Source organism: Globicephala melas, chromosome 4 (assembly GCF_963455315.2).
Source record: "Globicephala melas chromosome 4, mGloMel1.2, whole genome shotgun sequence".
Classification (NCBI taxonomy): domain Eukaryota; kingdom Metazoa; phylum Chordata; class Mammalia; order Artiodactyla; family Delphinidae; genus Globicephala; species Globicephala melas.
The window spans coordinates 69,605,656-69,632,080 of record NC_083317.1 but is presented as its reverse complement, the minus strand read 5'-3'; the positions used below and the strand labels follow the sequence as shown (position 1 = coordinate 69,632,080).

At 42.8% G+C, this 26,425-nt stretch overlaps 1 protein-coding gene across 20 annotated transcripts in view; it reads right to left on the bottom strand.

The window, feature by feature from the left end:
- Window positions 1-26,425, bottom strand: part of KALRN (kalirin RhoGEF kinase) — a 646,553-nt gene that overhangs the window by 223,018 nt on the left and 397,110 nt on the right. For all 20 annotated transcript variants that reach the window (XM_060298164.1, XM_030858647.2, XM_060298165.1 and 17 more), the window contains exons 22-28: window positions 25,326-25,508; window positions 23,939-24,057; window positions 21,089-21,155; window positions 20,382-20,491; window positions 8,588-8,657; window positions 6,091-6,180; window positions 2,234-2,326 (exon numbers count right to left, since the gene is read on the bottom strand). In XM_060298164.1, coding sequence (XP_060154147.1) covers window positions 2,234-2,326; window positions 6,091-6,180; window positions 8,588-8,657; window positions 20,382-20,491; window positions 21,089-21,155; window positions 23,939-24,057; window positions 25,326-25,508 — 732 coding nt within the window. The remainder of the gene's footprint in view (window positions 1-2,233; window positions 2,327-6,090; window positions 6,181-8,587; window positions 8,658-20,381; window positions 20,492-21,088; window positions 21,156-23,938; window positions 24,058-25,325; window positions 25,509-26,425) is intronic.

The window sequence follows — 26,425 nt, the reverse complement described above, 5'->3', positions numbered from 1 at the left end:
GAGGAACCCCAGAGGATACTGATAATTAAATATTAATTTATTTGGAATAAAACTAACTTGAATAAGAACATAAATCCCATATTATTTATTTATAGTAAAAGCAAACTATTGTTCTTTTACTCAGCAAGCACTCTGCTACCAGCACATTTAAAAGAGGTCAAATGTATCTTAACTCTTTTTTGTCCCAAATAATTTTTCAGTGTCTCTACAACAAATTCCCCCTACTTCACTGTCTCCCTTCTCAGTTACCTGCACGGTCCTCTCTTCCTAAAACATCCAGTTACAGAATGAAGGCCCAGAGCCCACCCCTCCATCTGCCTAAAGCAAAACACAGGGAAGCCCATCCATCCTCTACTTCCCTCCCTTGTCCATGTCACAAAATTCATCCCAGGAACTTCAGCCTTATGGGATCAACAGGGAGAGGTGACAAACTATATTTCTTTTCGAACTGCATCTTCATTGATTTAAGACCCTGGCAGTGTGGGTGGGCATGCCAGTTTTGTTTTGTTTTTTCAATGCACAACCCCAGCAATTCCCGAAAAGGCTTTGGGATACTTCAATTTGAAAACCACAAAAATAAATTAAAAAAAAAATCTTCTGGCACAAGAAAAATCATTTAGAAGCGTCGTGCATCAAGTGGGCTAGAGAAGGAGAGGATAATTATACACAGAAATCTGGCTAAGGAGAAATTCCTGTAAGTAACCACAAAAGTGGATGCTAACTCTCTGACAGTCAAAGGCAAAGAAGGACCTCAAGCTCTTGTGATTTAAAGGTAGGAAGCACACCAATTTTTCAGAAGAGAAGCCTCCCGCCACCACTCCGAGATCTTAGGAGAATTTCTGTGAGCCTTTATATAAGAAAATTCAAAAACAGACAGGATGGCATCCTCAAAATGCCAGCAGCAGTTCTGCCCGAACAGCCGTGATGTTCTGCATAGTTATTTCTGATACCAGTCTCAATAAAGGCCAAGGGCGTGATGCCCTGTGGTGATTCTCTATGTCATTTCTTCAGGGTTGGGAGACTGGAGGGCCTGGAAGTGAAGCCCATTGTCTCTTCCTGGAGTCGAAGAAGGAGATGGCTTGAAGGAGGAGGCTGAAGGGGAAGAAGGATGGTGCAGGGCCCTCCGCTGATCCAGAGGTGAGAAGAGAGGTCGGGGCACGACTCACTGCTGCCCCCACTCCTCTTATCACGGAGCTACAAGTGCTAAGGCAGGAAGACCCCATAGACTGGAAAGCTGGGCACACCCCAACGTGACTAGAATCTAGATTTGAAACTAGACTGGTTTTCAGATTTAGTGAAGCAGATAGAATATGTGAGGTTCAGCAAGCATCTCACAGAGCTGAACTTCAACAGATTTTCTCTGGAACTATACTACTTATGACATGCCTCTCCCTATGCTTTTATCCTTTGCATTTGAGGAGCGACGAGCAAAATATTCAAACTTAGGGAAAACTCCACGCTTGCACATTAAGAATTAATATAGATACAGGTTATATAACTGCCTATGATATTGATGTCCCAGGCTTTCTGTGGGGAAATGTCATATTTTCAGACTGTCAGTGTGTCCTTCTCTGAGAAGAATCAGCCCAAATCACTCAGTATTTTACATAATTTGATTATTTGACTTTCAAAGAAAAAGATTTTGGAAAAAACCCAAATCTCTTGGTTGGCTCCAGAAGAACCCCTAACATATGGGATCCTGCAGATACAGAGCGCCACTGTGTTTTAATATGTACTTTTTAACTATTTCCTCTCTGAAACCTCCTAGTCTTGACAAACATGGAGATTAAGGCAATGGTAGGTGCTGCCCTGGGCCTCCACTGCCCACGTAGACTGGCACTGCCCCTAACACCTTGACCCCGGATCCCATCGGAAGCAGGGTCCACCAGGAGGAATCTGCCCAAAAGGGAAGGACAGGAGAGACTCTAGGTACCAGCCAGTGCCTGGGGTTGCAGTCACTAAACGCTGTGCGGTGGTGGATGCACGTGAAAATAGTCACAGTCCATTCCTGCTCCCATTTCTCCTCTCCCCCACCCCAATGAGCATCTGGAATTTCATGGGATAGAACATGCAGTCTAGAACCAGCAGTGCCAGCGTGGGCTCATCTCTGAAGTTCTGCTCCAGGTAGAGGAAAGGTCTTCAGCTGGAAGCTTTCCCATCCTTGGGCAAAGCTGGGACTCCCTGGGCCTGGTCAACAGTGTGGTCAGGGTGGCAGAGAGGGCAGGGCAGATACCTTCAGGAGCAGCTGGTACTTAGTGATCCTCTGGACGGGCTTAATTAGGTAGGAAGAGATGGAGTTGGCCAGACCGTGCCGCTGCTGTATCTCCTACAGGGATTAAAAACGGGCACCGTTAGACACAGAGGGCCATGTGCACGTATGTCTTCTGGGAGGAGGTGGGCTGGGTTAAGGAGAGAGGAGAAAAGGGAAAAGGCCACACAACTATGAGAAACTGCTCTTGGATGGGAAAAGGAGGAGGAATGGCATTCTATCAAGGGAAAATGTATAAACCAAAACACACAGGAAATAATCATTGTATCTTTAGATGATAATGAGGACCATACCTGAGGAGAACAGAGGGTCACACCTAGATTCTAGAAAAGTGAAAATACACTTAGATGAGAAGATGGATGTAGGTCATTGATGGGGTGGAGCTAGAAGCATGAATTAGGATGTGATGGGGAGCTTCTCAGGGGTAAAGTATTGTAGATTTTAAATAGAAGCAACATATGGTGAAAGCAATGTTTCAGAAAGATTAATATAAGCCTAATAGCAACACAGAGGGTGGAAGCTGGGAAATAGAGACAGAGAGACCAGTTCAGAGATTACTGCCAAAGTCCGAGTGTGTAAACACACAGTTACCATATGATCCAGCAATTCCACTTCTAGGTAAATACCTGAGAGAAATCAAAACATATGTCCACACAAAGACTTGTATAAAATGTTCATAGCAGTATTATTAAGAGCAGTGAAAAGGTGGACACAACCCAAATCTCCATCAACTGATGAATGAAAAAACAAAATGTAGTATAGTCATACAATGGAATATTATTTGGCCATGAAAAGGAATGAAGTACTGAGACACTACCACACAGCTGAATCTTAACTTCCTGCTAAGTGAAAGAAGTCAGTCACAAAAGAACACATATTATATCATTCCATTTTTAATGAAATGTCCAGAAGAGGAAAATCTATAGAGATAGGAAATAGACCATTGGTTGCTTAGAGCTGGGGGGAGTAGGAAGGAGGATAAGGTGGAGGAGTGATAGCTAAAGGGCGTGGGGTTGCTTTATGAGATGATGAAATAGTTGCACATGTCTGTGAGTATACTAAACAATTAAATTGTATCCTTTACATATATGTATAATATACAACTGTATCTCCAGGTGTGTAATGTGGGGGCTTGCCATAAACAAAGATTAGTGAGAACAAAGCGTTGGGAGGATTACAAGAAACATCTTAAAACTCGGACAAGATAGGACTTGCTACGCGGCTATGAAGGAGGGTGAAAAAGAGGGAATAATATTAAAAAAAAAATTCCGTTTTCCGCCAACTATCCCAGAAAGTAGTAATTTTCTCACTCATTTGCCTCTTCCCTAGAGGTGTGTAGTTATAGCAGGACTTATTCAAGGAAAATGGGCAAACAGCGGACAGCTTGACCCTATTTGGGCAAATGAACATTGTGAGTTTACTTGGGGGCTTTGGCAGGAGAGGACAGGCAATAATGCACCTTTGACAGGCTTCCCGCTCTGACAAGGTGCCAGTTCGGGGAAGGCTTCATGTGGACGGGGAGGAAGGGGCGGCCTCCGGAGGCTTGAGGTCAGCCCAACCAAGCTTAGTAATCAACATGCACCAGACACCACAGCCTCACGGTTCCCACGTTTGGAGTAGAAAATTCCAGATCATGTCAATGTACGGGTCTTTCTTGGACTTGAATTTTCTGTGCTCTCTTTACAATAATGGATAATAAGACTGTCTTTATTGGGGGTTTATCTCTTATAGAAGGAGGGCCTGAAGTAGATGGTTTCTAGGTGTAGAATTTAGGGAAACCCTTCTGTGGAAGGGGGAAAGCTACAAAGATGATGCTTTCTGGAATGCTTTGGGGACAGTCAGGAGGGTTTACTGCTCTCCCTCCCCACCTCTGGGCCAAGCTCCAGGAACTGCTACTGGTCTGGTTTTCTGGCTTCCACTGGCCTCCCCAACTAACGTAGAGGCTCATCAGGCATGACGTTGGAAAATGGGGGGTGGGGTGTGAAATTTGGAGTATATCTGACTGCAAGTCAAAGTCTAGAAACAGGGATATGAGGAATGTAGGACTAGGGGAGAACACAGTTTAGCACCAGACATTGTAACGTGTACGAAACGAGCCAGGCAACCCATCAGTCAACCTCAAGGGACTCACAGGTGGGGGGAGGTGTGTGTCATAGGAAGGTCCACCGTTAACCTGCCGGAACGCAGATTGTTACAAACGCCGTAGAGAGACACAGAGGATACTGCACGCCTAGAGAGAGGCAAGGATTCACGCAGGAAGCAACACGTGACCTTTAAAGGCTAGGAAGTACTTCTAAGAGTGTCTGTGTGGGCCCGTGTGCCCGCCCACACCTGTGTGGGCAGAAAAATGTGAAGTGGAAAACAGGACACAGTGCATTTAAAACTTCAAAAAGACCCTTCTGGTTACTGTTGATAAATAACCAGAAACGTCTTAAGAGAAATACATTATTAAGCAGAGATAATAGCGCTACAGGGCATCCCGGATGATAGTCAATAAACTCTGATACCAAGTTAGAGAAAGACTTTTCTTGGGTTTTCTGTTTAAACAAATATAACCTCAGAAATTCCACTTTGGGACAATTTCCATAGGAATACTCCGTTTTTAAAAATCACGTATGTTTTTTCTTGTCTGGCTTTTACCCGTTCAAGTGTCATTTCTTCACTGAGCAACAAGACACTTGTAGAATCATTTCTGTTATCGCAGGGTCAGGCTAGAAAGATGCTCAGAGAAAGTTTATTTTGTAAACTTGAGTATGGGAACCATGTTTGAATGTCTGACTCCCCACGGGGCCTGGCACACTATCTTGAATACAGTAGACATTCAAAGATTTATAGATGGAATGAGGTAGGCAGAAAGTTAGATTGATAGATACTAAAATGATATGACTACCAGAATGGCCATCACTGCTGCCACCTATCTCTCACTGAACTTCACTTTTTATTCTCATTTTTTTTTCTCCCTCTGTTCTTCCCGTGCATCCTGCAGTGACCCGTCTGATTCTGTCACTCTCTGGGGACCAGCAGTATATAGACCATCATTCACCAACAGGATTGCATCCTCACCCAAAACCAGAGGACCAGACAAGGTACATCGGCTCTGAGTCTTCTCTTGGCTTCCATCACAGCATAAGTGCTCAACCCTGGCTGCACGTTACTCTCACCTGGAAATGTTTAAAACTCTCAATGCCCAGGCCAAACCCAGGCTGATCATATCAAAACCAGGGCTGGGAGCTTAATCACTATTTTTCAAAGCTCCCCAGGTAATTCCAATGGGCAGTCAAGGTTGAAACAATTGCATTAGAGTAGTCAGTGACTCCCAAACTTGAGCAGGTATCGGAGTCACCTGGAGGGCTCCTTAAAACTCAGATTGTTGGGCTCCAGCCCTGGGGATTCTGATTCAATAGATCTAGAGTGGGGTCCAAAATCCATATTGCTAACAAGTTCTCAGGTGATGCTGATGTGGCTGGGCTGAGGGCACATTCTGAGGAACCCCTACGTTTGAGGAGCTATATATGCAGTAGAAGTGGAATATCCTAGCACGCCTCCTCTGCTTGTGAGATTTATGGCTAGCTGGATTCGGTGTGGAGGCATGGAGGCAAATGCGCCTTATCCGAAACCACAGCACTTGAGATGAGATGGAGTAAAACAAAAGATAAACACTGCTTTTGTTTTTCTCCACGTTTTATCCACGAGAGAGAGGTTTGGAGGGGCCAGTAAAGAAAAATGAGGAACAAAGGATAGCTAAAAACCCATGACCTCAAAGTAGAGGAGCAATTTCCACCTGCTCATCAGTGGTTCAAGGATGGAAATTCATAGCTTACATCAAAGAAGGTGCCTGCGTGCTCCAGGATCAGCTGGTTGGAGTCAGGCTTGTTTTTACAGTAGGTGACGTACATCTGAAATTTGTCTGCCTAAAAAAAACAAAAACAATAATAGGTCAGCATCCATTAGTTGCTCCCTTCTGTTGACTGCCAGCAAGGGCTGTGCAGTTAAACTCTCAGATATTGCGTGATACAGGATGATCCGTGGCAAATGTCCTGGGCTTATCGGGCCTGTGCTCCCCTAACAAACTTTGGGATGCTTTGTTCCTATCAGCAGGGGGAGAAAGCTCACTGAAAGTGAGCTCGTTTTAATACTAGTCAGTGGTAGATAGAATTAAAAAAAAAAACAATTCACATATCCTCATGTATCCTGACGCTGGACAGAATTTACTGAGAGATTATCCCCCTTTTTGGATTACCTACAATTGCGCTTCCCATCTTGAAAAATGACAGCATTTGCTCTGAAAACGAAAGTCAAAGAATGAAAACGAAGTGTGATCTCAGAGGGAGATCTGCTAGAACTACAAATGTCTCCACTGGGGGCAGTTTGTAGGGCATGTTAAACGCCTATGCTACCATCCCCCACTTCCCAGAAGCAATGATGGGGGAAAGGAAAGCAGGGTGACCCTCTGGGGCAGGGTCTGAACAATGAGTCCTAACCAGATTGCTACTTCAAGTCAAGAGTTTTATGGCTTGGTGAAAATTCATTTCTCATGTCTTTGGGATCCTCTGGGTCAGTGTTTCACAGCCTTTCCACTGGAAAGGGTGTGTGTACTTTGGCCACCAAGCACTTTTCCCATTTGTGAAATGCTCCCATCCTCGTGCCTATATCACATTGGGGACGTCCTCTTCTAAGAAAGCAGCCTAGCTATGTTTTAATTATAGCAGGCTTTCATTTATGCCACCACTTTCCCAAGTTCTTTATATATATTAACTCGTTTGTTCCTTATGAGAACCCTATGTGGTGAGTTCTATTATTATCATCCCCATTTTACAATTGTGAAAATGGTGGCATAAGGTTGGTGAAGTAACTTTAAATTCCCATAGTTACAAAGGGGTGGAGCCCAGGCCAGCTGCCTTCAGGCTTCTTGGTAATAACTGTTGCTGTTCAATACATTGCAAACAACTCTTTCTACCCTTTACTCCTGCGCTACACTCATAAATTAAGATGATAAGACTTAAGAAAGTCACTTTGGGATAATTCTTGGCAAAATGTGCCTATTTTACACCATCATGAAAGGTTTTCTGAAACCAGTTTTAGGGTTTATATACTACCTGGGAGGCATTCATCATCCCTAAGAGATGTTGACAAACCATACTTATGGTTGACGGTAAGGCAACTCCACAGTATGTATGAAACAAGATACCAAAACAACCCCCCAAAACCTTCACTTAATGGTCAATCTCATTTTTTCTCTACACTGGCCATGCAAGGGATCATAAATTATTTATCAGCACTAATGTGAACTGTGCATGGGCTCACGTATTTAGAGGTGAAAAATGTATTAGCACAAAATAAGATGGCAGTCTGAGACTTCCTTAAGAAATGAGAGTGTGCCAGGAAGCAAATGTTATAGTTTCAGAAAACGGAAGTAACTCAGGTCTTGAGTTGTGGGATGAGCTGTGATATTAATTACATGTCAATGGGCTAGCCAACGTCCTAGCTCCTCTGAAATGTTTCCGTATATAGGATATAAAACATAACCATAGCCCTGCCTATTCCAGAGGGCTGTTAAGAGCACAAACTCTCTGACGAGTGAAGACATTTGGAAAAGTAATTAGCCCATTTTGAGTGGAAGTTATAATTAGTTAACTGTTGAATATCAGAGCTCCTGGCCCTGGGGAAGGATTTCCATGTTTAGTTGCACTTATTGTACTAGGTGGACTTCCCTCAAGATGTTGGCACTCATACCATGAACCTGAACTCAGGATAATGTGGCACAGAGATGCTAACAGACACTAATGTTTCTGTTTGTATAAGTAGAACCTAGTAAATTCAGCCCATTTACTTGGCCCAAGAAAGAGAATGACTAGATTGGCATCCTGTACGTCAGAATTGGGATGGATACCCAAGGAGTCTGTTCTCTAATAAGGAAGAAAATGTAAACAATGGTTTGGTGGATTTCTAAAGTTCTAATTCCTTAATCCTCATCCTGCTGAAAACACAACAACTCGTGGATGGAGCTGGAGTAGTTCTTCTGCCAAGGGTGGGGGTCTTGTTCCAATCTCCTGACATCTCAATTTTAGAAAGTTTTTGAGAACTTAAGGTGGAGCTTGGACACACCATCTAAGGACCTTTCCCAAGGAGGGCTCTGCTCCTCAGGGACAGACTGCTTCTTTCAGATCTACTCATGGCCCCACTCTATAGCCCTTGGTCCTGTGTTAGAATTTCAGTGACACCAATCAGCTCAGGCACTGAATGGTGATGTCATCTGGTAGCATCTGCATTCCTGGAAACCATGTGACAGTGGGAGGAGAAGAAGCTCAGGTCGGTTACCCAGGTAACAAAGCAGTGTCCCACATCCTCAGGCAGCTGCTCATACTTCTCCAGCTCTTTGAGGAAGATGCTGCAAGGGGAGAGAAAGGCCAAATCAGACATCTCTGTACTGCTGACCCCCTCTCCGCCAGAGGCTTATACTGAGGTCATCCCAACCTCGTAAACTCTCCATTATTTACACGTGGCTTCTCTACTCTCTAAGCAACACGTGGTAACAAGCGATTTTAAATATGTTGGAACTAATTTCATTAAAATTTCTATTAATTGATTAATTAGTGCTACTTAACATTGTTTCCCTTAAGGGTTTACACTTCTCAGGCTGAAAATAATGAAATATTATACTTGTGTTGGGCATTTCATTTTAACAGTAACTATGACTATTTTTTTACACAAGTAATCCGAGCACGTTGTAACATTTAAAAATATACAGATAAAGGTATCAAAAGAACAAAATAAATATCATCTATGATCCCAGAGATAGGTGGAAAAATTCTGAATCCTACACTGACTTCTTTCCAATTTTTCACTTTCTTCTTCCATCAGTACCCAGTTTGTGCTAAAAGACCGAGTTAACGTTTCCTAATGCTGACATTGTTGGGAAAGAAAATTTAATGGGGAAAAAGCCGTAATACATTTCAAAGCTGAATTGAATTACTACTGAATTATCTGCCATTGTGGATATCTGAGCCATGGCTCCCTTCTATCTTAATAAATAATAAAGAGTTGACTATACCAACTTCGAATTAATGTATTAAACAATTGGTTTGAGCTCAGAGAATATAAGCTCAAATAAGCCAGAATCACTGGAATGGAATTTGCTTTTTAAAAATCACACAAAGTTTTTCAAATAAAAAATAATATGAGGCTGTGGGGAAACATTCTGGTGGAGATGGAAGATGGTATAATCTTTGCACAGGTCAATTTGATAACATCTATCAAAATAAAAAATGTACTTATCTTTGCCTCTGCAATTTTAATTTTGGAAAATGTCCTATAATTGTAGTCACATGTGTGTAACATGAAGTATATACATGTAGATTCACTGTGGCACTGTTCATAACAGCAAAAGATGGTCTATAGATGACAAAGTAAACTACAGTACATCCACAGAACCATATACTATGTAGCTATAAAAAATGGCTAAGCTTTTTAGGTTTTCACATGGAAGATCTCCAGGGCAGGCTGTTAAGTAAAAAAAGCAAGGTATGGAAGAATGTATCTAATATTCTGCCTTTTGTCTAAGTAAATAATATATACTATTATTTCCAACCCAAGAAACTAATGGTCAAAGTGTACAATTTCAGTCATGCAATATAAGTTCTGGAGATCTATTATACAGCATAATACTTATAGCTAACAATAATGTATTGTATACTTAAAAGTTGCAAAGAGGGTAGATCTTATGTTAAGTGTTCTTATATAATAATAATAGGGGAGAAAACTTTAGGAGGTGATAAATATGTCTATGGCCTTGATGGTGGTGATGGTTTCATGGGTGTAGAGTTATCCCCCAACGCATCAGGTTGTGATATTAAATACGTACAGCTTTTTACATCAACCTTACTTCAATAAAGTGGTTAAAAAGAAAGTCATTATCTAAAATGAAAAGACAACCTACTGAATGGGAGAAAATATTTGCAAATGATATAACCAATACAGATTAATATCCAACATATATAAATAGCTCATACAACTCAACATCAAAAACACAAACAACATGATTTAAAAATGGGCAGAAGACCTGAATGGATGTTTTTCCCAAGAAGACATACAGATGGCCAACAGGCACATGAAAAGATGCCCAACATCACTAATCATCAGAGAAATGCAAATTAAAACCACAGTGAAGTATCACCTCACACCAGTCAGAATGGCTATCACCAAAAAGAACACAAATAACAAACGCTGGAGAGGGTGGGGAGAAAAGGGAACCCTTCTACACTGTTGGTGGGAATGCAAATTGGTGCAGCCACTGTGGAAAACAGCATGGAGCATTCTCCAAAAACTAAAAATAGAGCTACCATATGACCCAGCAATTCTACTCCTGAGTATATATCTGAAAAAAATGAAAACTCTACTTTGAAAAGACACATGCACCCCAATGTTCATAGCAGCATTATGTACAATTGCCAAGATATGGAAGCAACCTAAGTGTCCAAGAGATGAATGGATAAAGAAGATGTGGTATATATACAATGGAATATTACTCAGCCATAAAAAGAATGAAATTTTGCCATTTGCAACAACATGGATTGAGTAGGAGGGCATTATGCTAAGTGAAGTAAGTCAGACAGAGAAAGACAAATACTATATGATATCACTTATATGTGGAGTCTAAAAAACACCACAAACTAGTGAATATAACAAAAAAGAAACAGACTCACAGATATAGAGAACAAGCTAGTGGTTACCAGTGGGCAGAGGAAAGTGGGGAGCAGCAAGATAGGGAAAGGGGATTAAGAGGTACAAACTACTATATATAAAAAAAAAAATAGGGCTTCCCTGGTGGCGCAGTGGTTGAAAGTCTGCCTGCTGATGCAGGGGACACGGGTTTGTGCCCCGGTCCAGGAAGATCCCCCATGCCGCGGAGTGGCTAGGCCTGTGAGCCATGGCCGCTGAGCCTGCGCGTCCGGAGCCTGTGCTCCGCAACGGGAGAGGCCACAACAGTGAGAGGTTCGCGTACCGCAAAAAAAAAAAAAAAGCTACAAGGATATACTGTACAACACGGGGAATATAGCCAATATTTTATAATAACTATAAATGGAGTATAACCTTTAAAGATTGTGAATCACTATGTTGTACACCTGAAAGTTATATAATATTACACATCAACCATACCTCAATTAAAAAAAAAAGAAGAGCAAACAGAATTTCACACATGTGAAATGACATATAAAGAGCATTCACCACAGTACTGTCTGAAATAAAAGTCGGTTGGAAACAACACAAATATATTTTTAAAAAGTCATTACCATAGGAAACCAGGTGAAGGAACAGGGTGAATGAAGATAGTGGTGGGTGGGTCTTCTCGATCTATACTTTTCTATTTAATTTTGATTTTAAAAATTAATTCAGAAATTAAATTAAAAGATATAAAGTAGGTCTGAATGATTCCGTTGCCTACCTCTACCATTGCAACAAATAAATTTTATTGATTTGACTTACACTACTTGAGTCCTCTTGCCCAAGAATTCTGGCAGCATCTTACAATGATAATTACAATTGGTTATGGATTCTATATATATGTAATTTGTGTTCTCCCTTCAATGACATAGACAGATGTTGGTTTTGGTTTAAAGAAATATATATGTGCAATTAAAAAATGTTTGGCAAGTCATATTTGGAAGACCAAAATGCTAATGATTGATAGGATCATAGATGATATTTTTTTGTCCACCTGCCATTTAAATTTTCTACAACAAATGGGTATTACTTCAGTGATGAGAAAAAGTCACTTCAAGTGTTTTGAAGACTCCTAGCAATACCCATTTGATGCTAATCATCTTTCTCCTGAATTTTGGAGTATCCTGATCTGAATCATGGAGCCGCAGTGATTATAATGCAGTTTGGGCTTACAAAATGCAAATATGCAGTGCTCACAAATCAGTAAGTATCATACTTATTGCTATTTTTGGAAGAACTGCAGGTGACACACATATATTTAATATGACTTCTAAATTAGAAAGAGGAAAAAATTATATAATGCTGTAAGTGAGGATCACATTTTTTTCAAGGCCAGAAAGAAAACATCTTTTTTTGTAGCAAAGAGAAGGAATCTGGCTCATTACTATATGTAACATAATATGTTAAAATAGGAATCTATTTTTCATATAATTTTTATTTCTGGAACGAAATTCTAAAAGACACTTATTATGTGACTCTTTTCCATGAGAACACTAAATAATAAAATGTACAAAGTCTTCAGAGGTAGTGTTTTCAGATGTTGAGATGTTCTTTACACAGTCATTTCTCATATGGGCTGAACAGGGCCGGGGTGGGGGGCGGGGGCGCACTGGAACATTTTGACGGGTGGGGGGAAGAAACTCTGATGAGCTATTCTAGGACAAGGACTGGTGAAAGGAAATGAACTGCTTTAAAGAAAGCAGGACTAGGAGGAAAGAGTACTTGGAAGAAGAGAGAAAGAGGCGAATTTGGAGCCCTGGGCACCTACAATAAATGCTATTGGCTGTAGGAAACCTCCACTTCCCCACTCTCAGGATCTCCCTCCAATCCCCTCCCTCTCACCCCCATGATATATAGGCCCTTCTCCTTTAACGGCAATCAAATAAATGATACAACAGCCCGGATCATGACATTCCACATAAGATATACAATTGTATTCTTGCTTTAGAAGTTGCAAGGACTCTGTGACGACTCAGGGAGAGTGTCCCTCCTTCCTTGACTTATGACCCAAGGTCAGTGGCCTGGTCACTTAAGGTTAATTTTAAGCGCACAGTGGTAAGTATACCCACAGAGTTGATAATTGATCTAGATGCTGAAGATGGTGCTAGAATTTTATTTAAATAGAGCAATACCCTGACTTTTGGTGACAGTAGGTATCAAAAACCTATGGGAGGATGCTGTGCTTGAAAATTCTCAAGAAGTGAAAGCACTTTACAATGAGTTAAGTACATAGACTATCATTGCTACAATTAATGCCTTTTTGGAAAATGCAGGTTTTAACGGCAGCTGCCACTGCTAGCTCACCTTTCTACTGACCCGAGGCCTCACTTTCCTTCCCTCCCACAGCCAAGCTCAAGTCAAAGAGCCGGAGTTCACACCTACTCACAGTCGTGAGGGGGTCTTCCGAAGTCTCATTTTTCTCAACTTTAAATAACCTCATGGGGATGTTGTGAGGATTTAATAAATCCATGTAGGTAAAGAACCCAAACCACTGCCTGGCATATAGCAGGCACTAAATAAACATTAGTTCTTCAGGATCAGTGCTTCCCAATCTTAATAAGCTCCACTCCTGTAGACTTATCCCGAGAGAGCTCTCCCCACCATGCCCCTGTTGGAAAATCTATAGTAGATTACCTTCTCCTAAACCATATCCTGGGAAAATCTTGATTGCGTATTATGCAAAGATTGGATTTCAAGGTCACAGATCATGTAAGTTTGGGAAATGCTGGGCTAAACTAGTTAGTTTATGGCAGGACTTCCAAAATCCTATAATATGATGAGGCACATTATAAACCTCTGAAGTATCTGATAGAGTGTGCAGTGCTTCCCAAACTTCTTTGCGAGTGGAACATTTCTGGGGGGACTTTGTCTTAAGGAACACTCTTGGAAAACCTTAGTTAGTGGACATCACACCTGGCTGTGCACTGCCCTCTGGGTTAGGATCTGAGCATCTGTACTGTTCAGCAAAGCTCCCTGGGTAATTCTAATGCATCCAGTCCATAGGTCAGCTTTTGAAGGCAACTGCCCTATTCCAGTGTGCTTCCAGTTGTTAGATCCTACATCAACTCCATATGATTTAATTTTTAAATAAAAAAGCTAAGAATTTTAAAAGCTATTTATTTCGTGCTGGGCATATCAATTCATAACTTTGAGTAAGATATGCACTACCATCTCAATGTAATTGTTGACGGTAAGTGGCAGTATTAAACTCTATTTTGCTTTTTAATTTGAAGCTTATGAAGATGACAGGTTATGTACGTCTGATCAGTATCATTCTACCTACTTCAAATAGATGTGATGAGTTTAAATTAAAGCACAAGAGGTCACAACACTTCACAAATGATGGGATATTCCTCCTCAGCTGTTCTATAGAAACATCTTGGTCCTCACCATTTCAATAATTATATGTAATAAATCATGGGAGAACGAGCAAAGCAAGGAGTTTAAGAGTTTGCGTGAATGTCTGGGGTTCTTTCAGAAATGAATAAAACTTCTAAAGAAATGTCAAGATTCAAATACTGTAGGATATCACTTATATGTGGAATTTAAAAAATACAATGAACTAGTGAATATAACAAAAAAGAAGCAGACTCACAGATACAGAGAATGAACTAGTGGTTACCAGTGGTGAGGGGGGAGGGGCAATATGGGGTGGGGATTAAGAGATACAAACTATTAGGGATAAAATAAGCTACAAGAATGTATTGTACAACATGGGGGATATAGCCAATACTTTATAATAACTATAACCTTTAAAATTGTGAATCACTATACTGTACACCTGTAACGTATATAATAGTGTACAGCAACTACACTTCAATAAAAAAATGTCAAGATCTAAGCAGTGTCACTACTCTGTTAAAGTATTACGATACAATATATTATGCAGTTACTCTATGAGGAAAATGCTTCGCTCTGACTTTGGACAGGATCCTGGGAAATGAAACCTCTAGCATTTATTGATAGAAAAGCTTTGTGAGCTTTGTCATTAAGTACTATGGAAACAGCACCATTCCAAAGGCACCCCGAGTCATTCTGATTTTGTTATTCTTGCCAAAGGTAAATCTGGCCTATATTCTTACTGCTTCTGGAGAAGTATATCCTTCACAGAGGACCTCTACGTCAAGGGTGCAGCTTGCATTTAAAGGGGAGCATGTGTGATGACCTTGTGTATGCGTGCTCTCAAGCATGTGCGTGCACACTTGTTGGGACAAGGGGAATGAAGGGGGGGGCGGTGCTGTGGTAACAGGGCAGGGGGGAGAAGAACAATGAGGAGGAGACAAACAAAGCTGGAGGCAGCCAGGGAGAAAGGCATCAGGCTCATCTTTGCAGGCAGTCCAGGACACTGCCCCTTATCAATGCTTTCATACAAGTGGAGCTAGACATCGTTTCTAAGGGATCCATTAGTGACCAGACAGATTCAGAGCCCATCTTGGAAGAGGCTCTGGACTGCAGGCCAGGACAGCTGGTTAGCATACTGAGCAGCTGTCAAACTAGTGGAGAGTTGCGCACACTCCAGGGAAGGTACCAGATTGTTCACAGAAGTGTTTTATCAGCACAGTTTGATCACTTGGGCTGAGCCATGACAATCAGTGGGCTCTGTCCCTTTATTTCACAGCAGAAACTTCAGCTTACGTTAGCGGTGAAGGGGCAAAGTGTGCAAGGCTGGACTCTCACTCAGCATATGCCCCACCCTCACCTCCAACCTCAAGCAGCAGTTTATCTCGCTGCACTGCTACCTGCTCAATTTGTTTTGCTAATATTTCCTAAGTTTGTTTAACTTGTGTGATCAGATGAATCAAAAAGTATTGCATAGGGCTTCCCTGGTGGCGCAGTGGTGGAGAGTCCGCCTGCCGATGCAGGGGACACGGGTTCGTGCCCCGGTCCGGGAGGATCCCACATGCCGCGGAGCAGCTGGGCCCGTGAGCCATGGCCGCTGAGCCTGCGCGTCCGGAGCCTGTGCTCCGCAACGGGAGAGGCCACAACAGTGAGAGGCCCGCGTACCGCAAAAAAAAAAAAAAAACTATTGCATAAATATAAGTTTAATGTTAAAGTAAAATATAAACAATCTCACATTTAACGTTATTCATAGCCATTGACAGCCTGTTTAGCAACTAGGCAAGGACGCTAAGCAGTTAGTGTGTACGAGTGAAATGAACATGACTTGAACACCCCCAAATGAATGTTTAGACTTTGGGTCCTCCCCAATATCTATAACCAGCACCAATGTCGATGGCTTACTGAAAAACAATAGCAACAAAATCACAGCTGAATTTTTTTTAGGGCCTTTCTGATGGGTAAGGCCTCAGTTATCCCTTAGAGTATGGGTTTAGGGCCCAAGAAAAATCACAAGTCTTCCCCTTCCTCTTCGCTTGGCATTTGAATATTAAGAAAATGACAGTGTGACTTAATAGGGAGTTATGAAGACTTGGATTCTTTGGCTGTGTTACCAATTGGTTTGTGCAGGTCACGAACTTTTGTAAGCTCCAGTTTCTATAAAACAAGGGAGTAGGATAGAACGAGATTTTCTTGGAGTGTGAAAAAAGCATAGAAAGCACAGAATACGCATATTTTGAAGCAAGGGGTGTGTGTGTGGGAAGGAGTAGGAGAGGCAACGGAGGAGAAGGCAGCCGCAGCCTGGCAGTGTGGCCTCCAGAAGGGGCTGTGACCTGCACATCCCTTTTCTCACCACTTGGTGGAGCCAGCTCCTCACCTTGTAGTTACAGATCTACCCTCTGTGTTTCAAGGGGTTGTAAAATCAATTTAGTGGGTGGAAACCAGCATTAAAAAGGAAGGAGAATGGAACCTAATCCAAAATATCAGAGTGCATCACACATAGTGAGGGTGTTATTTTGGAGGACTTAATTTTCCTCTTATATATAATGTATAAGCATATGCATATCAGGACATGATATATAATTTTTCTTTGGTTCATGATCAAAAATACTTGAAAAGCACTTTGCTGACGCTCCTGCCTGCAATCGGACGCAGGGAGGTCTAGGTCTTTATCTATCTCTCTCCCTCCCTCTCACCCTCGACCCTCCCCCTTTCTCCCTCTCTACTGATCTACTACCTCCCTCTAGTAGTGCCCCCCTTTACCCTCTTCCTTCCTCTCTCCTTCTCCCCATCTCTTCTTTCCCCTTGTTATCCACGGTTCTCACTTCTCTATCCAGGTATTTTGCCCCACTTTCCCACTCACTCTGTCTCTCCTGCCTTCCTTCGTGCCCTCCTACACCACCATTTCTGACTCATACCATCTCCACCCACCACCTCTCCCCTCCTGAGCCTCCATCTCACAGACACAGACGTGACAAGATACAGTCTAAGTAGCAGTGTGATGGCCAGACCTCCCCCATCCTTGACCCAGGGTTCAGACTCACTCCCAAACTCCTCCCATTGCCTCTCGGCCTCCCTCCTAGACTTCACCACTCTCCTCCCTGAAAGGGCCTGTGTTCAAACTCTCCTCCATCATCAAGGGAGCCGTGCCTGGCTGTAGAAATCCCACTGGTTATTTATATTCCACCTCAAATGCCCCTCCTCTGGGAAGCCTTCCTGTTACTCCAACAGATACTATTTTCTTTGCTCCTTTGATCTGCACTTGTGCTCACCTCCACCCTTATCACCAGTACCTCACTGATTCCCAGAACTCAGAGGGCAGAGCCTTGGTCAGATTCCTCACTGGGTACCAACTCCATCTCCAACCCAGTGCAGGGCTGACCCCAGGGTGGAACTCCTGGGAGATCATGGAAGTGTGGGCCTGGTTCAATGGTTCACCGGCCTCTCCCATCATTCCCCCTGACCTTGTCTTCTCCTGCCCTGCTGCACACCACCCTCTGCTCCCCACTGACCCCGGCTACCTGGTGCCCTGGAAGGCTGCCCTGGGCCTGGCCAGTGTCTCAGCTCAGTCCCACTTAGCCCTGGCCCTGGCCCTCAGCCTCGGGCCGGGGAACACTAGGCTGGTAGGGCAGTGAGTGGTGGCCAAGTCCAAATCTAATAGCTTCTGGCCAGACCTGGAGGAGGGAGTTTGCAGAAGGGTTATCCAGCCCTGGTTGTTGGTCCCCTACTTGTCTTTCCAACCCTTGCTGAAAACTGACTTATTTCAGGTCATTATTGTAAGGGTGTGTGACCTGGATGACACACCTATGGAAGAAATGGGTTTTCCTCAAATTTGAGGATGCACACAGAAGCTGGTTAGATATGAATCAAACAAACCAGATTTGGCAGTGCCAGCTGGTGGTCTATGGAGTAGGGGACGGGGAGAGAGCACTGAGGTGGGAAACCCAGCCCCTGGAATCTACGCCTAATCTTTCAAGGGAGAGATGTGACATACTGGGCAAGTCACTGGCCCCTCTCTGGGTCTCAGTGTCCTTATCTGTAAATGGAAATGGTTGTACTTGATGGTCAGGAAGACCTTCTGATCCCTGACAGCAGAGATTTTATAAAAATGTTATTGCCCAGACTCACATATGGCCATATCTCCAAAAACTGAAAAGGAAAAAGTAAAGTTCAGATTTAACCAAAGATGATGAGCATTTTAAACAAATAGCTGTCCTTATCAAAGCTGAAAATCTAATACAAGGCAAACTGAAAATAAATGATTTCCCCACATCATGAGCTGTAGGCCAAAGTGGGGAGACAGCATTAGCGAAATCATTACCGTTTGGGGGACCTATTTATGGCACATACTACCTTATCCGAGCGCTCCCAGAATGCTTAGCAAAATGCAGTAGAAATGGATCTAGTTTTTGAGTAGATAAGCTTCATGATCTTTACATTTAGTTCTATAATAAAGAGATATAGTACGAAAATAGGGAGAGTGGAGGGTAAAACCTAAGTATCATTCCACTTAAACCTCCAAGTTGTGTTAAAATTACTACTTGTAGGTATTAAATTCTATATAGTGAATTGTTCTTCTTTATAGAAATTTTGGTACTTGGGAATTTCTCCATTCAATACCTACAGAGACAAAGGTCCTAGAGAAAGATCACATACATACAGCTACTCTTTTTTTTTTTTTTTTTTTTTGCGGTACGCGGGCCTCTCACTGTTGTGGCCTCTCCCATTGCGGGGCACAGGCTCCGCGGCCATGGCTCACGGGCCCAGGCCCTCCGAGGCATGTGGGATCTTCCCGGACCGGGGCACGAACCCATGTCCCCTGCATCGGCAGGCGGACTCCCAACCACTGCGCCACCAGGGAAGCCCGCCACCTATATTTATTAAACAAAGTTGAAAACGCAGTTTTCAGTAACAATAGGCACATTTCAAGTGTTCGCGAGGCACACATGACCAGCGGCTACTGTACTGGACAGCACAGACACGGGACATTCCCATCACTGCACAGAGCTCGATGGAACGGTGCTGTTTTAGAATCTTGCCTCAGGGGGGCTGCTACACCGGCGCCCACTGCCTCTCCAGGACCTCTCCGAGCTGGCAGTTTCATCTTCATCATGACGGCTTAATTCAGTCAAAGCCTTGACTAGCCTGACCCTAGGACGTCCTCGGGACTGTATCCTACAACCCTGAATCTCTAACTCAACCCTTCTCTGCAACAGGGTTCTCAGAAAGCTATAGGACTTTATGTCAACATTATTTCTCAGGTCTTGAGGTTTCCTCTATTTGTACTTTGGAAATGGAATTATTTCCATAAGCTGGTTATTATGTAACTAATCAACCAAGGTTCTTGCTGACCCTCTGTTAATGATGGAACATGTTTAGTATGCTGTGGGAAAGATATTTAAATCAAGTTGGGAGCTAGAAAAAATGAATTGTGAGGTTTTAGGGCTCTATGATTCTACTGATTTCAACAAAACATAGAGGGTTGATTGATGTTCTCCCCTATAAGCTGTCAAGAAATATGTTCCATTAGATAGTTTGATTATCTATCTATCTATCTATCTATCTATCTATCTATCTATCTATCATCTGTTGTTGTTTTGGTTGAGGGTGGGGAAGATGAGGTAGTTAAGGGTGGAGGAAGTATTTAGGTTGAAAGAAAACTTCAGTGGAATTTGAAACCTAAGGCCCACAGAGGAGGACGGTGAGCCTCAGATGCATTCTAATGTCAGGATTCCCAACAGTTTTAATGAGCAGAAGCCACTTTTACTTCCTCAAGGCCTGGCTATCATTCTGATTGGGTCTGAAGATGTTGGCAGGTAGGTCCCTCAGGACACTGGGGGACTTGACTTCACCCTCCACTAGGAATTCTAGACCATTGCAGAGAAAGAAGTGTGAGTGAGAAAGAAGTCTGACAGCCACTGACTTAGAAAATTTAATGGGCAATACTTTACCAGGCAAGATTTCCCAATCAGCTTTGGTCCACGTGTTGGGAAAGCCCTGCTGTTGGGTATTGATGGCCCTGAGTGTGCTCCACTGAAACCCTCCACCAACCTACTTGTTATGAAAATCGTAGATCTCCTGGATGTTGCCAAAGATGATGTGCTCCTTATTAAGGATCCCAGGGGGGATCTCCTCCACACCACTGGTCATTTCCCATAGGTAGGTCTGTAAGACAGCAACAGTTCCGTCACTGGCAAGCACTGCCACGTGAAATACACACAGAACAAACAGGGCTTCAAAGCTGTGGGGTAAGGCGCAGACTGGGAACGCATGTAGAGCCTAAAAAGTGAGATGGTAAGTAAGCAGAATGGAAAGAACGAAAACCTGGATGTTCCATTACTGTGAACTGTTGCTAGGGAAATTCACATCCCAGACTTTAGCAAGAATACAAACTCCACAGTCTTCTTATTTATTAAATGTGTTTGAGTCTGACTGTGTGTCGGATGCAGATTTTTAGACTCAACTTAAGTTCAGCGACTGTGTCATAGATTTTATTTTGGATTCAAGTGTGTTATATGCTTTTTTTTTTTTTTTTTTTTTTTTTTTTTGCTGGGCCTAGTTCCAGTCTGAGAAAAGTTTCTTTCCAAAGCACTTTAAACTCCCATGCAATTATTATTGACTCTGGGAGAAAGATGTCCTCTGGTTGGTTTTTTATTCTTCAAGCTCCGGGAGAAGACAGAGTACTGAGCTCCTCTCCAGGACTTGATGTGGCAAGGATGTCAGTTTCTAATACAGCTGAGAACTGATGACCGCAAGACTTACCTCTAAGCACTCGTGTAAGTCCCTCACATAAGCCTTCTCTGTCTGAAGCAGTTCTGCCATAATGAATCTAGAAGGAAGCAAATGGGCTTTTAGTTGGTTAGAGATGTAATACCTCCCTTCCTTCAAACTCCACCGCCCCCACCCCAGCATTTATGACATTCTTGAATGTCCTATTTTTCTACTTTACCAATATACATCTCTTCCTTTGAGTCCCTCTCACTCTGATCATTTGCTCTGTGTCTCTTCAGCATGTTTGTGCTCAGCTAGTTCCATACTCTCTTCCCCTTTTACCCCCCCCCAGTTCTACCATGTTGTGATTCTGTGCTGATGTGGGTGCTGTCCGTTGCACATCTGTGTGTGTGTGTGTGTGCGCACATAAGCTTGTAATGCCACTCACACTCATTCTCACCAACTAGACACCAACTCAGCTTCCCATGTTCCTCTTACTGTAGCTCCCAGAATGATGATTCCTGCTGAGTAGAATTGCTGAATTACACCAAAACAGTTCACAGTCCCACAGGTTAAACCAGGTTTAAAAGCCAGAAACAAGATGCCCAAGACACCACCGCCGAGACTGGGGGTTAGCAAACTTTTTCTGTAAAGAGCCAGAGAGTAACTACTTGTGGGCCATTCAGTCTCTGTCACAACCACTCAGCTTTGCTGTTGTGTGTGAAAGAAGCCACAGACAATATGTTAAAAAAGTAAGTCTGGCTGTGTTCCAATAAAACTATTTATGAACAGAAAAGAAGTTCATCTAATTTTCACGTCACAAAATATTCTTCTTGTTTTGATAGTTTTCAACCATTTAAAAATATAAAAAATAATTTTTAGCTTACAGACTATATAAAACAGGTGGTGGACCAGATGTGGCTTGCAGGCCATAGTGTGCTGACCTCTCGCTTCTAATGGGGTTATTTTACATCACAAACTGATGTGCATGAGGCTGAGCATGTGATCCAAGCACAGCACAAGCTAATGATATTACCTGACTACTCTTCAGTCTCCCATGCTACACACATGCAAGGGGAAGGCTCCTTCCACCTTGGACCCCTAAACAACACAATGTACCCGTGCGGGCGTCCAACCCACGATGCGTGGCTTCACTGTAGTGTACCTACGTCACTTTCTTTCTTTGACAAATTTGTTTTAGAAATGGTGCTTCCTAGCTGGCATGTGATATGCAATAATATCAGCACAAAATATATTTTTATATATTTATCTTAGGTTTTCCATGTCTTTTTTTCATGGAACTTCATAATGAGAATCCCTATTTACAAGGTGTTCCATCACATAAAAATTTTGAGAAGGATTATCCCGAGTGCCCCCCGGTTGGAGATTTCAGAAGAAATATTAAAATGAGCAGCATCTTTTCCTGAACCTTTATCTTGGTGGGATTTTCCTTAAAGCAAAACTTTGTTCTAGCAGTGGCCTTTCTATTAAATTATTGATTTTAAAAATTCCTTTTTGCAGGAGTTAATGAGCCACTCTCTCGTTAGTCTTGCTCTATTGGTAGAGTGGAAAGTCCATGAGCTTTGAAGTCAGACAACCAGGAATTGAATTATGACTGTCATTTCCTAGAGGCAGGACTTGCTTCTCCAAGCCCCAGACTCCTTACTTATAAAACAGCTGATCACACAGGGCTGCTGCAAGGATTAAGCAAGATCCTATAAGCAAAGTTCCTAGTACACTGTAAGTGCTTGGTAAACAAAGAAAGAAGGAATATCAGAAGGGACGTAATCCCACTTGCTTTGAAAAGTTGTCTTTGATTTTACTGCCTTGGGTTCTGGCATGCCTCTACCTTCTCCCTTTTTCTCCAGCTGCTTCCTGCAGTTTTTCCTGTTTTTCTTCATAATTTAGCTCCACTACCCTCTACCCCGTTTTGTTTTACTTTCCACCCACCCTTTACCGTCCTCTGGCTATTTGGTGTCTCAGAGACAGCCCAGCAGGAAGATCTGGCCACGTGTTGTCTCCTCATTTCCCTCTCTGTTATGGGTTGAATTGTGTCTCCCCCAAAATGCATATGTTGGGTCCCAGCCGCCAGTACCTCACAGTGTGACCTCATTTAGAGACAGAGTCATTGCAGATGCAATTTAAGATGAGGTCATACTGGAGTAGGGTGGGCCCCCGTTCCAAAATGACTGGTATCCTTAAAATGGGGGGAAGTCGACACACGCCTGTATTCAGGGAGGACGCCACGTGAACATGATGATGGCCATCTGTAAGGCAGGGAGAAAGGCCTGGAGCAGAGTCTTCCCTCCCAGCCCTCAGAAGGAATCAACCCAGCCAACAGCTTGATTTCAGACTTCCAGCCTCCAGAAATGTGAGACAATACATTTCTGTTGCTTAAAGCACCTGATTCGTCATACTTTCTTACAGCAGCCCAGATGAAACCTAAGCTCTGACTTCACAGACCAGCTTGAGTTTCTTCAGTTCCAAGGGACCTGTGGTCCTACCTCATTTTGATAAAATCAACTACAGAGGCCTTCTTAATCTTAGAACACACCATTTTTTTTCCAGCATTACCCAAAAAGAATGTCAAAATACTCTTCATAAAGCCCTTGCATATCTCCAGCTATGTGTAACTTTGTAACACTGATATAAAGAAAGCAGAGTGATCAAGACACGGTTTGTAAGGTTGACATGGTTCATTGTTTCTTCTGTCCAATGCCCTAAAGTTCTTGGTTAGTGTGAAATGTGGGTGGAAGCATCATGTCTGTCCATTCCAACCTCTGTAGGTGGTCATGGGGACACAGCAAGCTGTCTAAAGGGACGGGTGGCAATGAAAACCAAGCATAGCCATGAGGAGCCTGCCAGTCGGTGGAACCGTCTCACGCCCAACCCCCTACATACTCTTTCTTCCGGGCTGATTTCCGCTTCTCTTCATTGACCTCATGGTTGGCATCCCGGAGCTTGACCTCACGATCTGAAAGGCTTGCTGGGATGATATCCAGCTCCAGGTCCTTGTTATCCTACACACAGAGAGATCGTAGAGGTCACCTTGGAGATGCTTTCGGAAAGCAACTTACCAGAGTTGGTGGAGGTGGGGGAAAGGAAGAACAGAGAAAGATATTACGGAGAAGGATGAGAAGATGGGGAATCCCACCAACTGCTACCCACAAGCACTCTTCTTTATGGGATAATTTTTTTCTCAAATCAGAGAAGTATAAAATGTTCAGGTCAAATGCTCAGGGATAATATCCACAACAAAGAAAAAGAATGTACACATTTTATAATTAGTGTCATAGTTCCTCAAGGATGTTGGGCCTGATTAGATCTACACACACACACACACACACACACACACACACACACACACACAGGTCTAAGACTGATGATTAACCATTAAAACAGTTGTGAAACAGAAATGTAAAAAGATATAAAACTTTCATTTGTCAAGGGAAAATAATAAAAGTAAATATTTTTATTTAAACAAGCAACTCCCCTCGGAAATAGAAAGCTAAATGATAGAACAATTACTGAATTTTCTAATTGCCCATCCATGCTTATTTCAACCGCTGTTTGGTATTTATATAGAATAAAAACCTCTAGGAAAAAAGTCTCACAGGTTAAAGCCTGGGGGAGACGTTAGTTCCCCCAATCTTTGTGGTTTGACCACTTTATTCTCTAGTCTGCTCTGCTTCAGAGTATGAGCCTATTTAAAGATTTAAGAATTAGAAATCCTAGGATTAAATTGCCAGTCTGTATTTCGCTCTTAATTCATAGGTTAATGACCCCTATTATAAAGAAGAGATTAAAAGTCAGTCTTCCTTTGCTTCCTGGAAAATAGTACTTCTTTTCAGTTGAAATGTCAAATAGACTTTATACAAATTGCATACCTTATTCTTGAAAGAGCACTATTATACACACTGAGGACTCTAATCATTTGCTGATTAACATAATTGGGTGGAAGACAGTACTGATGAAGCCAAGATAAAGGGCTTAATCCTCAAAGTCAACAGTTAACTCTACACACAGAAAAGCTCTGTTCTGTAGCCACAGGCCCTACCCCTGGCCAGCCAATTTTGCACTGTATATAGCACCAGTCATGGAGAGCTGGAAGCCAATGGCTCAGCAAGATCCAGTCCCTCCAGGAGAAGGACAACACAAGGCAAGTGCTCTAGGGGTCAACAGCTCAGGAAGATTCCTCTGCAAACCCAGCTTCCCTCCACGGCAATGAACAGCAGTACTGAGGGAGGTAAGAAAGGAGGACGTCCCAGCTGGGCAATCCCACACCTACCTCTGTGTTGACTCCAAGGGCTTTCTCCAGAGAGTACCGGTACTTTCCCATCCTCAAGGAGAAATCTCTGTAATGCTTGTCCACCGTGGTCACCCATTTCCTGATCTCTGTGGCATGAATGTGGCCTTTTTCCACAAAGCTATCGGCCAGCTGAATCAGGAGTTTCACCTTCTCCTTTGTTTGCTGCCCCAAAAGATGGTCGTAAGTTACTAGCTTACCTTTACTATCATGGCCCTTCACTCCAGCCCTCTTTCCTTCTTCACAGAAGCCATAGATACCCCAGAGCCAGACTGCCTCCGTTTATATCCCAGTGCTGTCACTTACTGGCTGGGAGGGCTTGAGCAAACTACTGAAACCCTCTGTGCCTCAGTTCCTTCATCTGCAAAATAGGGATCATAATAGTATCTATATTGCAGGGTTGTCGTGAGCATTATATGAGTTGACAATGTAGGATGTGTCTGGAACACAGTGTTCACAGTAAAAACTCAGTAAGCAATAAATGTTAGCCAGTGTGGTTATTGATGTAAGAATCTCTTTCATTAATATAGCACTTTATCAGTTTACAGAGTATGTTCATGTTACATCTGAGACTCGTTTGAGTCTTAAAGCATCCCTAGGAGGCAGGTGGAGGGAGGTGGTACGAGTCTCTTTGAGGCTTAGAGAGGCTTAGGGCTTGTCCAAGTTCATACAACCTGTAAGTGATAGAGCCGTTTGCCTCTGGTCCATAGTTTCTAGTTCTCCCCCTTTACTCTACTGGCCTGAAGGAGGCTTTCTAAACATCAGGTGAGTTGGCACAGCCAGGATGTACAGAAATCTAACTAGCAGATTTAAGAGTAAACTCTGTCCCTTTCACCACCAGGATCTTGTTTTTAGCTTCCTTGAGAGAGAGCGAGAGAGAGAGAGAGAGAGAGAGAGAGAAGAGTGAACAAAGCTAGTGTCCATCACAGGGCTAAGTGAGGTGGAGCCCTGACGTGGGTCAATTTCATTTCTAACAAGAGTGTGTTCAACATCTACTCTGTCCACATCACTGTGCAGAGGGCTGTGGGGAAAGCCCTGGGGGGTAAACAAAAGAAAAGAGATTTCCACCAGACTGTCTATAT